Genomic DNA, 12,360 nt, shown 5'->3' on the forward strand with positions numbered 1-12,360 from the left:
ATACTGTGGACTTCTGAAATACCTTTTTTAAGGGGCGGTAGGACAAACTAGCAGCAAGCAAATAGGCTAGTTCAGCCTTGGGTAACTGTATTAGAATAAATACTGAAGACGCTGTTTTGGCAGGAAAGCAGTTAATTTCCTTATGTGTCTACATGCATTTTGAGTAAAACCCATCCTGAAGTACTGAAACTCATATATTTGTGTTTACAGTTGCCAGTCAGCATCTTAAAGGCATGGGAATTCCTTGTACTGTAAGCTTCTTGGGGAAAACCTGGTATCTCTTGAACACAGGTGTTAAGTCTGCATCATAAAATAAAGTTCAAACAGGTCTGGGTAAGCATACCTAGAGAAGAGTAATGGCAACGAAAGAAGAGGCACAGGGTTGCTTCACTGTTCAAGTGTTACAGAATGTGCAAAAGGGAAATAACCTTGTCAGCTGGCTGTCACGAAGCACTGGTATGGTGGCTGTCCTGTCTGCTCTAATGTGCTTCCTCATGAAGCTCATCTGCAGAACGGTGCTAAAAGTGTTGCAGTTTGCAGGGATAAAACAGCTCTTTGAGGAAGATTATAATGCTGTGGCCAATCCAAAGTCATTCCTGCTGCACTGCAGTATTCTATCAGGCACTTTGTTCACTGAGTAGTAATTTTCTTCAGTTAAAGGCTTCATATATGCAGATTTTTGATTTTTACAAAAATGTTGTTCTGCTATTTAGGTGATCTTTGGTTTGAAGCAACAATGCACTATTGTAAAAGTCGTGTGTGAGAGAAGCTCCTTTGGAAGTGGGCTTGACACTTGCTTAGGGAAAAGGCCAACGCTTTTTGAGCAACCCAGACTTCCGCATCCTGTGAGTCACCCTCAGCACTCAGCTAGAGAAGAACTGCCCTAGTAAGAACAGAAATGTTGGAAATTTAAAAACAACCCATGTTTACCACAGCAGGAGCTCTGGTGGAGGCACAGCCTGCAAACAGAATGGCAATGGGATTGAGGAGGGTCTTGGGTCAGGGCCACATTTTTCTCCCATTCCCCTTTTTTATATATTTCTACAGACTGTATGTCTTATTCCTTGCTGGCACCATGATTTTTTCTTTTTTGAAAGTGGAATATTAATCTGGTCCAATCTGTAGTCTTGGGTTGAGATTTTTTTTTTAAACTATTTTGATTGATTTGTAGAGTTTGATACGAAGCAATATGAAGTTTTCTAATTATGGAACATTTACATGCACTGATACCTAAGTCAAAACATATATTTCCTCTGGAAATCACCTTCATCTTTTATGTGCAAATCACTATCTTGTTATGTGTCTAAGACCATATAGTGGGTTTTCTTTTGGTTGTTTTTTTTTTTTTTCCCCTGGAATTACTCAAGGGAAAAAACAGAGCTGTGATTTATTGAACATTTGCAGCTCTCAGATAGTCTGTACTCTTTGGATTATCCAAGCTCTAAGGATGGGCCAGATGTTGCACCTTAAGGATCCAGAAAAAATAACTGAGCAAGGGGACCAGCAGGGACATGAGGACTGGGGTCCCCCTGCTCCTACCAAATATGCGGCAGCCAGGGCTGTGCCACATGAGGGGCTGCAGGGGTTTTATTTCAGTACAGATGTGCTCCCTGGGTGTTGGCATGCTCGTGTGAAACATGCCATCAGCTGCTGAGAAACTAAGCAAAGGGACACTCCAGATAGCCTTGGTACAGTTATGTAGATAGCTACAAAACTGACTGAAGGGGAGGTGTTGCCATATGGTGAAGGCAGACAGGTGGGTGTGAAAGCAGACAGAATGGGAAGTGAAAGAGCTGCAATGGCTCTCTTGGGCTTTCCCCGCCAGTCTGGAGCATCCAGGTGCATGTTGCACAAACAAAGCTGTTTTCTTATTTTTTAAAAAAATACACATATGTATATATTTTTAAGTATTTCATATGCGTTGATGTTTTCAGTAATAATTCTGAAAATTGTAAAATAAAATCACCCTTTGAGGATGTGTTTTTTTAAACCACAGCAATATTCTGTACGGTGTTGCTGCTGATGTTCTCTTCATGTTACCTTAGCTGTCATGTGTGGCTTTAGGCTTCATGTTTTAGTAGACGAAATAGGTTTCATCTATGAAATGAAGGTGCTAAGGTTATAAATATTGTGACTATTTCGTTCTTATGTTCTGAAAAATCTGTCATTAGGACAGCTCACTAAATACTAAAAGGTGTTTGCATCAAAGAATCAGAATGCATCACGTTGTAATGAGATGGCAGCATGTCTTGCTAATGAGTTGACAGCGCAGTTGAATGCAGTTTTCATTTACTGTCTTGTAAATTGATTTTAGTTTATAGTGCTGTAGGCCAAGTCTCTTTATTTTTTTTTTATTTTTTTTTTAATTGAATAGCAGGGCATATAATTAGTTTCAGTATGTTGTATGCCTTCACTGGCACCAGCTCCTGACCAGTGAAATGTACTCCAGCATGAAGACTCTGATCCCATCCTGTGTACTGGGTGGAACTTTTTAGGTAAAACCTGCTCAAGCTGAAAGTTAAAGTGAGAAAGAAAATTATACCAGTCTTATAGTCTATTACATGTGACATAAAATACATGTAGTTAAAAATGTTTTTTAGAGTTCCTTACTCCTGGTATCCTGTAATTCTCAGAAAAATTTATTTCTTCTATTTTCTGTTTTTTCTTCAGGTGTTACATGAGAGGTTGAGCTATTTTGTGACCTACCTTTTCTTGTTCATATACTCTTTTTTGTGTATGATAGTATTCTTGTCTAATAAGGTATTTCACAGAAGGCTTTGGAGTGTGACAACTATTAACAGTTGTTGCTTGTAGCTGAACAAAGGAAAATAGCTTCTAGTAGAGCTATTGGACTAAGGCACTTAATGCTCATAGTATGTCTATATGTATGCAGTGCGTGGGTGCCCACAGCTGCTAATGTTTTCTGCTAATACCACCTCAGTGGAACTGTTTCATCTGTTTTCAATAAACAGTATCCTACCCTTTAATGAAGTGATATTGTATGATCTGATAAAATATCTCTGCACCCTGTTTTTGGCTTCCTGTGACACGCTGTACCTGCTGGCAGACAGCAATATACTGACAAGTCAGGGTAGAGCTCAGCCATCAGCTGGTACAAATACTGATTTTGTGAAACATTTGTTTCCTGTTTCTTTAGGTGACTTCTTCCTGTCAATTAGTAAGGCATCCATTGCAAGGAGACTATAGCATTCTGCTTGTCTTGCCTTCCCAATAATTGTAAATGCTTCTGCTTGTAAGGAAGTTTACAGGCCATAGCAACAAGTACTGGATATCAGAATTAACATTTTTCCTGCACAGGAATATCTTTACTGCTGTTTAGATGAGGGGTCTGGCAGACACTTAGAAGCAGTGTTTGGTGAAACAGCTATGAAAGATGGTTTTCCATGTTGGACTTAATGATCCTTATGGAGACCTTCCAACTTGAGTTACTCTATGTTTAAGCCGTGTAAGTTATATAAGTTGTTTACTTTGGAGACAGGGGCCCTGTTATGTGGTAATTGGAGAGTACTGGTAAGTAGGTGTTATCTCCCATTAGCAGTGATGGAGAGCTTGTACTAATACAGTTCCTAGGATGCCACTCTGAAAATTTACCCCTGGACAGCCATCCCAGCATAATTTCATTAAGGACTGCCTGCTAACAGAGGAGGCAATGATACTAGGAAGAGCTGTAATATCTAAAAATGAAAAAGAGCTCTCAAAGGGACAGTCTATCCATCCCATGTGACAGCAGGGCAAAGAGGGAGGGGACGGGGAAAAAAGAAGTTGTGTCTTCACTCCACTGCAGCCCCAGAAATGTTTTGAGGGTTTCAGGCATTGTTTTTGGTAACCATTGTAACCAAATAACGCACACCTAAAATTCTCCATCTGCCTTCTCAAGGTAGTAAAAGGGTTCAGTGCCTGTCACAAAGATTATCTGACATCTGTCTGTCTGTAGCAAATTTGTCTTTGAACAGGACCCTAGCCGTGCCTGTTGTGGCTTTGCAGTGTGCCTGTATGCTCGTGCTGCCAGTGGGTGGAAGTGGGATGTTTTCTCTGTACTGCTTCCCTGGGATGGTATGGCAAAAGGGCACAGAGCAAGAACTGGATATGCACCCCACAAATTCAGGTCACTCTTCTGTCTGCAGATCCTTTGGCTTTAGCCGAGAAGCCTAGCTGGTAAGTTCATCTGCCTCACACATGCAGCTTCATAGTTTTTCACTGACAGGGTCAAACTAACCTTTTCTTTTAGTCTCAAATTTTCCCTGCAGCACAGTGGAATTAGTACATGTGATTAGTACAAAAATCTGCATGGTATCAAAAAACCAAGAGATGAAAGAAACCTAAAGCCATTACTGAATGCCCTAGAGGATCTGTGATGCTGGCTTTTGGGATAAACCCTCCTCAAGTCTCACTTTGGAAGTCAGCTGCCCAAGCACAACACCATGAACATATGTATATCGCAGTTCAAAAAGAAGCAGCATTAGTCTGTCAGAAGCATGGTAGCAGTTTTAATCCCATGTTCATTGTTTTGTTTTTTTTTTCTTCAGGGTATCATCTTTCTGCCTGGCAACAGAGTAATTGAGCATCCCTGCAATGAAGAAAGTCCAGGAAAGTTCCTTTTTGAAGTTGTTCCAGGTAGGATACTCTACTCCACAAAAAAGTCTTTGCAGTTTTGTTCTCAGTGACAAATGGCCACATCTGTTCTACCAGAACAGAAGCTGAAGGTAACTAACGATTCAATCTAATGAAAAAGGAATTGGTTAATTTTTAGTAATTTGTTCATAATTTTATCATTCATCTCCAGGCAGCATAGGAAAAGGATGTGTCATTGTAAAGCATGATTGTTCATGGCAAGAGGCTGCACTGCTGAGGGACATAGTGACAGTACAAGTGTATTTGGTAATGATTTTAGATTATATTGGGCATGCTGAAGTAATGAGTCCTGTGGTAACAAAGGAATCTGTAATTTAGCATCAACAGTTTATCTGTATAGCACATGGGCTTGATGACATCAGTACCATCACTTAAAAACGCTCACTGTGAGTGGATAAACAGATTGTAACAACAGCAAGCGTTGCTGCTTTGAAACCCTGAACTTGGTTTTAGTTGTCTTCTTTTTTATTGGGTGGTTGTTTTTCTTGGGGGTGAATTTATCAAAGAACGTTACCCTGTCAATGGAGCGATATTTCTGGCTGCATGTATTACTTAAGTGATTTGCTAGCCTTCTCCTTGACACCTTGGTCTTCTGGAGGGCAGACTTTGGCCTGTTTAGGAGCCTGGTTGAGAGAGTCCCTTGGGAGGCAGTCCTGAAGGGCAAAGGAGTCCAGGAAGGCTGGACATTCTTCAAGAAGGTAATCTTAAAGGCACGGGAGCTGCCTGTCCCCATGTGCCGAAAGACAAGACATCAGGAAAGAAGACCGGCCTGGCTGAACAGAGAGCTTTGGCTGGAACTCAGGGAAAAACAGAGAGTTTATGACCTTTGGAACAAGGAGCAGGCAATTTAGAAAGGCTAAAAGGATGTTGTGATGTTATGCAGGGAGAACATTAGAAGGGCCAAAGCCCAGCTAGAACTTAATCTGGCTATTGCTGTAAAAAATAAAAAATGTTTCTGTAAATACATTCACAACAAAAGGAGGGCTAAGGAGAATCTCCATCCTTTATTGGATGTGGGGGGGAACACAGTGACAAAGGGTGAGGAAAAGGGAGAAGGGCCAGAAGGAGTATGTGGGCAATTACAAGCCTGTTGGTCTGACCTCAGTGCTGGGGAAGGTTATGGAGTAGATCATCTTCGAGTGCCATCATGTGGCATGTATAGGACAACTAGGTGATCAGGCCCAGTCAGGAGGGGTTTATGAAAGGCAGGTCCTGCTTCACTAACCTGATACCCTTCTATGACAAGTTGACCTGCTTAGTGGATGAGGGAGAGGCTGTGGGTGTTGTTTACCTGGACTTTCATAAAGCCTTCAACACTGTTTGCCACAGCATTCTCCTGGAGAAACTGGCTGCTCATGGCTTGGACGGGTGCACTCTTCAACTGGGTAAAAAAATGGCTGGATGACTGGGCCCAAAGAACTGAAAATACAGCTTCAACAAGGCTCAGTGCCAGGTCCTGCACTTGGGTCACAACAACTCCATTCAACACTACAGGCTTGGGGAAGAGTGACTGAAAGGTGGCCTGGTAGAAAAGGACCGGGGGGGGGGGGGGGGGGTGTTGGTCGACAGCCAGCTGAATATGAGCTAGCAGTGTCCCCAGGTGGCCAAGAAAGCCAATGGTATCCTGGCTTGTATCAGAAATAGTGTGGCCAGCAGAAGTAGGGAAGTGATCATACCCCTGTACTTGGCACTGGTACTCAGTTTTGGGCCCCTCAGTACAAGAAAGACATTGAGGTGCTGAGCATGTCCAAAGAAGAGCAGTGACACTTGTGAAGGGTCTAGACAACAAGTTCTATGAGGAGTGGCTGAGGAAACAGGGGTTCTTTAGCCTGGAGAAAAGGAGGCCGAGGACCTTATCACTCCCTATAACTACCTGAGAGGAGGTTGTAGCAAGATGGGTGTCAGGCTCTTCTCCCAAGTAACAAGTGATATGATGAGGGGAAGTGGCCTGAAGTTGTGTCAGGGTAGTTTAGATAGGATATTAGGAAAAATGTCTTCACTGAAAGTGTTACCAGGCTTTGGAACGGGCTGACCAGGAAGGTGGCTGAATCACCATCCCAGGAGGTATTCAGGAGACATGTAGAGGTGGTGCTTAGGGACATGGTTTAGTGGTGGACTTGGCAATGTTAGGTTTACAGTTGCACTTGATGATCTTATGGGTCTTTTCCAACCTAAATGATTCTGTGTTTCAACATCCAGTTAGCCCACTGGTTTTGTTCAATATATTCTGTTGATCCCCGTATTACTCTTAAATTTATTTTCCCATTATGGTTATTTAAAAGGTTAAGTGGAGGATAATGTGTATTGAAACTCATCTCCATGTTCTTGATCTTAAACCATCTTGATGTCAAGGCACAAATGTTGTTGTCTTGACTGATGCATGGGGATTTTGATGTGTTGAAGTGTAAAAAATACAAAGTAGATTTCAAAGCTAAGGAGTTAGGTCACTCATTGGAATTTGCAGATGCAGCTCAGCACATTGCAGCTTTTTTGCTTTTATATGTGACAAAGAATTTGATTATGAAAGCTATGTGCAGTAAGGCGTTAGTATGCAAAGAAAGCACGTGTAGTATAGGTGAGGTTTACTTAACACTCACCTCGACTTGAATCTGTCACATTTTGAGAAGTTTCTCACTGTGGTCTGTGTCTTTTCACATGTTCAAAATATTGAAAGAAACCTGTTATTAATGTTGCAAGTCTGGGGTTGACTAAAAACTTGTTTCCGTTGAAAATCAAGAGTTCAACTGACATTTTCTTCTTTTTTCCAGAACACACAGAATGCTTTCTGACCTAAAATTTCCAGGCAAAATGGGACTTCCCATCAGTCATTTCATAAATTAAGGCTGTATTTCTTCTGGATGTTGTAGATGGAAAAAAGAGAAGCTGAGTTCTCATGGTTGTAGCTGTTGCTGTTATTGCAGTAGGGTCCATGCCCTGCAGCAGCAGGTGTGAGGGGCATAAGATGAGCTGACAGAAGTGGGCTGGCGCTGATTTCAGTGATGATGCTCTTTCTCCTCCTGATAGATGTGACCATGGGAGAAGCAGCTTTAGTTCCTGCTGCAGGTTAAACTAGAAGGTGCTGCTGAGGAAGCAACAAAATTAGGATGTTCCCATCTCAAAATGGCTGTGATGCCACCTTTAATGTCACACAACATGTGAAGACGTTGTTATAAAGGATTTTGCTGATGCCGTGGTGCTCCATGTGTCATGATTCATATGAACCTTAATGTGTCTGATACTGCTCACCCTGGGTGTGCTTATTATGCTTCTGGTCTATGTGAATTTGGCATCAAGTGTGGAATATTGAGTTGTAGGCCTGAGATGTGTGCGGGGTGCAGGCACAGAAACCTTCCTGTGCAACCACGCAGGCAGCTGTATGGCATCAGAGGGTCGCTGCCTGCATGGGATCTGCCACAGATGAGCTGCAGAAAGCTCCCTCACGTACAGCTTGTAATTTTCCCCAACGGGAAGAAATCCGGCTAATAGCAGGATAGTAGGAAATTGTAATGGAGTAAGGCTTAAACAGTCAAACATTTACATTTTGAAGGCATGCCCTTCTGTCCATGTTCAAACACCTTCCTCAGAGATGACTCATTTTCTGTGTATGATGCTATCCCAAATACCACTGATGCCTTTGGGATGTGTACAGCATGTTTGGAGGTCAGACTGTATTTTGCTGCTGAGTTTGAATGCTTTTAACACAGTACCTGGCTGTTGCCTAAATTTTAGAAAGCCTTCAGAAAACACAGTGTTTCACCCTGGTTTTGAGTTACCAGTATGCTGTTAAGTCTCAACAGCTGTCTGTGTTGCTTCTGCTCCCGTAATTCCCAAAATATTTGTTATGCCATCTTTCTGTGCAGTCAAGTTATAAAGTAATTTGCAGTTAGTTTTTGGCCTGCCTTTGATGTTTATCTGGAGCCTCCCTGAGAACCAGGTAGGGGTTTTTGCTGTTTTGTTTGCCTGGTTTTAATTCTGAGTATGGGGGTTTGAATGTGTTGAGATTAGCACCAATATATTTATTTTCCCAACTATGCTAACAAGCATGCAGCTGTAGTGACTTCATACTGGAGCAGTTTTCCTAGTGAGATATTATGCTATGGATTCATGACCAAAATAAATGTTTTGGGAAATCAGATGGGACATTTCATTCCACAGAACTGGTCTTTAGGGGATGAAATTAAAATTGAGACTCAGCCTGAGACTGTGGAGGCATCACAATGCCTGTAGAAGGGTCAGCTGTATGTTAAGCAGAGATGAAGTGAGCTTTGCCACCGTCATTGTGTTACTGTTGCTTCTCAAGGCAAGTATTGTCAGTCTTTCGTAATGGAGCTGTTTGTCATCTGTATCCTCTTAGTGACTCAGTATAGAAGTCAGTTTTACAGGCTGACAGCAAAAAAACTGAGCTCATTGAGTATAACAGAGAAAAACATATTGTAGCCAAGGTTCTGTTTAGCCTTTGTTAGCTTTCATATGGGAAAACAGCTACATAGCAACAGGATCTATTTGCAGGCTTTTTTTTTTTTTTTTGTCAACTTAAATGAATGTTGTGTTAAATGTGTGGCACTGAAGCTCATGCTGCTCTTGGATTCTGTTTTCCCTGTATTGAAAGTTGAAATAATTTTAGTTATGATCCCAAAGGCAATAGTGACAAATCCTCTTTTTGTCTATTGTGTCTGTGGGTGGCCTGAAAATCTGTGTGTCTGTTTGTTTATTGGTAATACATGCAAATTATTTTGGGAATGTATGTGGGAGTAGGTTTATACTATGAAACTAATTCTGTGTACATAGCCATCTCTGGAGATGAATGAAAGAAATGTGTGTGGAAACAAGTATCTTGCAGTTTTGATCCTGTAATTAAAATACAGATGCCTTATATTTGCATTTTGAAAACATTCTGTTCATTCCTTAAGTCATCACATGGTTTAATACTTAAAATTGTTCCTTCTTTTTTTTTTCTTTTGCTGTGCTGATAAATTTACAGGAGTGAAACTGTCTGCTGTACAGCGTGAGGCCCATGCCATGCTTCTGTGCAGGAGTTTTCAGTACTGGAGTCAGTGTGACCACGGGGTCAATTAGTGATGTCCGTGGTTATTAACAGCTTCTCTTGCACTCGGAGGAATGTTTCATACTCAAGAGAAATCAAAAGGAGACTTTAAATAAATAGGTTTTTAATGGGAAATATGCACATATAGCAAAGTTGAGTGATTAGATTTGTTCAAGTGATTGTGTTTTATTTGCTGATTGTTAGTACTTTTATTTAGAAGATAAAATGTTATTCGATGTATTTGTTCCTTTCTAAAGGAAACCTGAGGTTTTTATCTTGGTATGCAAGTGTTATGGGGGAAGGTGTTTGTGTTCACACAGAACTGAATGGGGTGACCTAGCCATGTTTCAGTGAGCTACATGTCACCCGTAGGTAGGTACGGAGGTGCAGAACAAAGGCACATGAAAGTGCCGTAGTTCGCATGTGTGGTGGTTTGTAAATCAGGGAATTGACTCCTGCTTGAGTCGAGTTGCTGTACCCCATTTGCACCAGGAGAAGCTGAGCACAGAGTTTTGGGAAGCTCAGGTTTGTTCCTTGTTTTTCACACAAGTCTCAAGCATCTTTTTGGGAGTCCCCTGACCTTTCCAAGAATTGCTGCCTGAAGGCATTTTCAGCGAGGGCAGTATGGAAGGCCTTGCAGTAGGAGCCTGTGGCTTTCCTAGGGATGTCTGGATGCTTGGCTTGTAGGAGCTCCCAGAACTCGAATCCTCATCTCCTGATGCACTCAGGAAGCACCCCAGCTCAAAATAAACTGGGACTACATAGATAGTTGCCAGAACAGATTATGGTCCTTATGCAGTGGCTGATGTCTTGCACTATGGGAGTGATAAACCGTTTTATAGCTTCGCTTCACAGGTGTAAGAAGCCAAATCACCACTCCAATGGTATTTCACTATTTGAATGTTATCATATCATGTATTTCTTTGTCCCTGTCCTGTATTACATGTAGGTTTCATGAGAAAACAGCACTGAAGACAAGCTTACTTGCAGGACCATGTTCACTAGTATGTGATCTGCTTGAGTGGTCTGTTCCCCTAGAGACACAAACATCCCAAAGATTTCTCCGAGTTGTTCAGTTCCATGAGTGTTAAAGTTTAATTAGTACTGTTTAAACTAAAATATACATTTCCAAATGTTGATCTTCAATATTCCTCATGGGAATCTTTTGCTTGTAAACTTTGTATATGTGTGCTGTATTTTTCACCACTGGCAAAGTATCATAGTCCAGCACGTGTATCCGTGTAGATGAATTTGTACTTGGGTAGTACTGAGTTACTGAAGTCTGTTCATTCCCTTAAAAGGGTTCCTAGTGCAGCCCCAAGCTATGCATCTGTAGCTTAAGGCATGATTTCATTCTTAGGGGTTATTCAGACTGTTACGAAATAATATTTCAGAGTAGTTACTTGTAGTCTCAGCTGCTGCAGAGTGTCTGCTGATTTCTTGTGTGTATGGCTCCTGGGCTATCTCCCTTCCCATCAGGGAAGATGAGATCTTTCTCGAGTCGTGGATGGCAGAGACTGCAGAAGGCAGGAATTACCATCAGCACCGTAGACTTTCATTTGTTTGAGGTCAGTTTGTCAGACCTGAGAGCTGTAGTCAATAGAACAAGCCCAAACATACTGCTGAGGAAAATTGCACCATTTTAATTCTAGTTTAGATGAGCTTTCTCTTTGCACAATTTTTCTGTAGGTACATCTTTTCAGAAAGCAGTTTTTCAGTGATGCTGTGCAACAGAAGTGTTGGTTCTCTTTGTGGTACTAATTGAAAACAGGCCAAGTGGATTGCCACAATGAGACAACTTATTACTTCTTGAAGTAGAAGTATAGGATATGAATCAAAATATGACATATTCTTAAAATACTTAAGCTACCTTCCAAAATGCTTCAGCTGGATAGGATGTGAAACAAAACCTGTTTTACTGGAATGCCATCTACAAGCCTGACTCATGAGGGACTTAGTCTTGATACCCTGGCAGTCTTTACTTCTGTGGTACTGTTCAAACATTTGGCTGCTTTTGCATCACGGCTTTTCTTGTAAGAATTATTTTTAGGTGATTTAGAAGTCTGCAGTAGGAGATGTTAGGGAAGTGCTCCCCAAGACTGCTGTGGAGAGCACAAAGTATTTTTATATTAGTTTGGAGGACTTGACTTTTTACTGTTCACAGCATGTTTGAATCGTATTTTTCTGGCATGATATTCTTACACTGTGCTTTCTCAGAACAGTGAGCAGTATTTAATTAGATTTCTAGGCAGACTTTATGGACTTGGGAAGTCTTTGACTACAGAACATTTCCCAAAAGCCCATGGCTTTAGAGAATCTCTGCAAGAGAGTGAAATACTTATTCCCAGAAATTTGAAATTTTTAGAATTAGTTTTTCATTAGTCAGAAAAAAAGAGGTGTCCATAGGCCTTTTTCTTTATTTCTTTATGTCTTTAATTTCATACCATATGGCAAATGAAGTTTTCTGCAGAATAACTGTTCTGGTAGGGAGCATGAGGTGGGTTTGAGGGGGCTTTTTAAGCTTTCTTTACATAAAAGTTTGGATAGTAAACTATTTTTCTTCTGCTGTAGTAGGCTTTCACTCCTCAAAGCTTAATGAATTCTTTAGTTCCAAATGACAATATTATTTCATTTCTGCAGGATAGCTATCTTAATGTAAGTCA

General features: G+C 41.1%; 1 protein-coding gene across 5 annotated transcripts in view; it reads left to right on the forward strand.

The window, feature by feature from the left end:
• ARHGAP24 (Rho GTPase activating protein 24) overlaps positions 1–12,360 on the forward strand; it is a 226,819-nt gene that overhangs the window by 79,059 nt on the left and 135,400 nt on the right. For all 5 annotated transcript variants that reach the window (XR_012633558.1, XR_012633559.1, XM_074904927.1 and 2 more), the window contains one exon: positions 4,548–4,635. Coding sequence is in view for 3 of the 5 variants with exons in the window: in XM_074904927.1 (XP_074761028.1) it covers positions 4,548–4,635 (88 nt within the window). In the remaining 2 variants the exon portion in view is untranslated. The remainder of the gene's footprint in view (positions 1–4,547; positions 4,636–12,360) is intronic.

The sequence above is a fragment of the Athene noctua genome, chromosome 4 (genome assembly GCF_965140245.1).
Source record: "Athene noctua chromosome 4, bAthNoc1.hap1.1, whole genome shotgun sequence".
Lineage (NCBI taxonomy): Eukaryota > Metazoa > Chordata > Aves > Strigiformes > Strigidae > Athene > Athene noctua.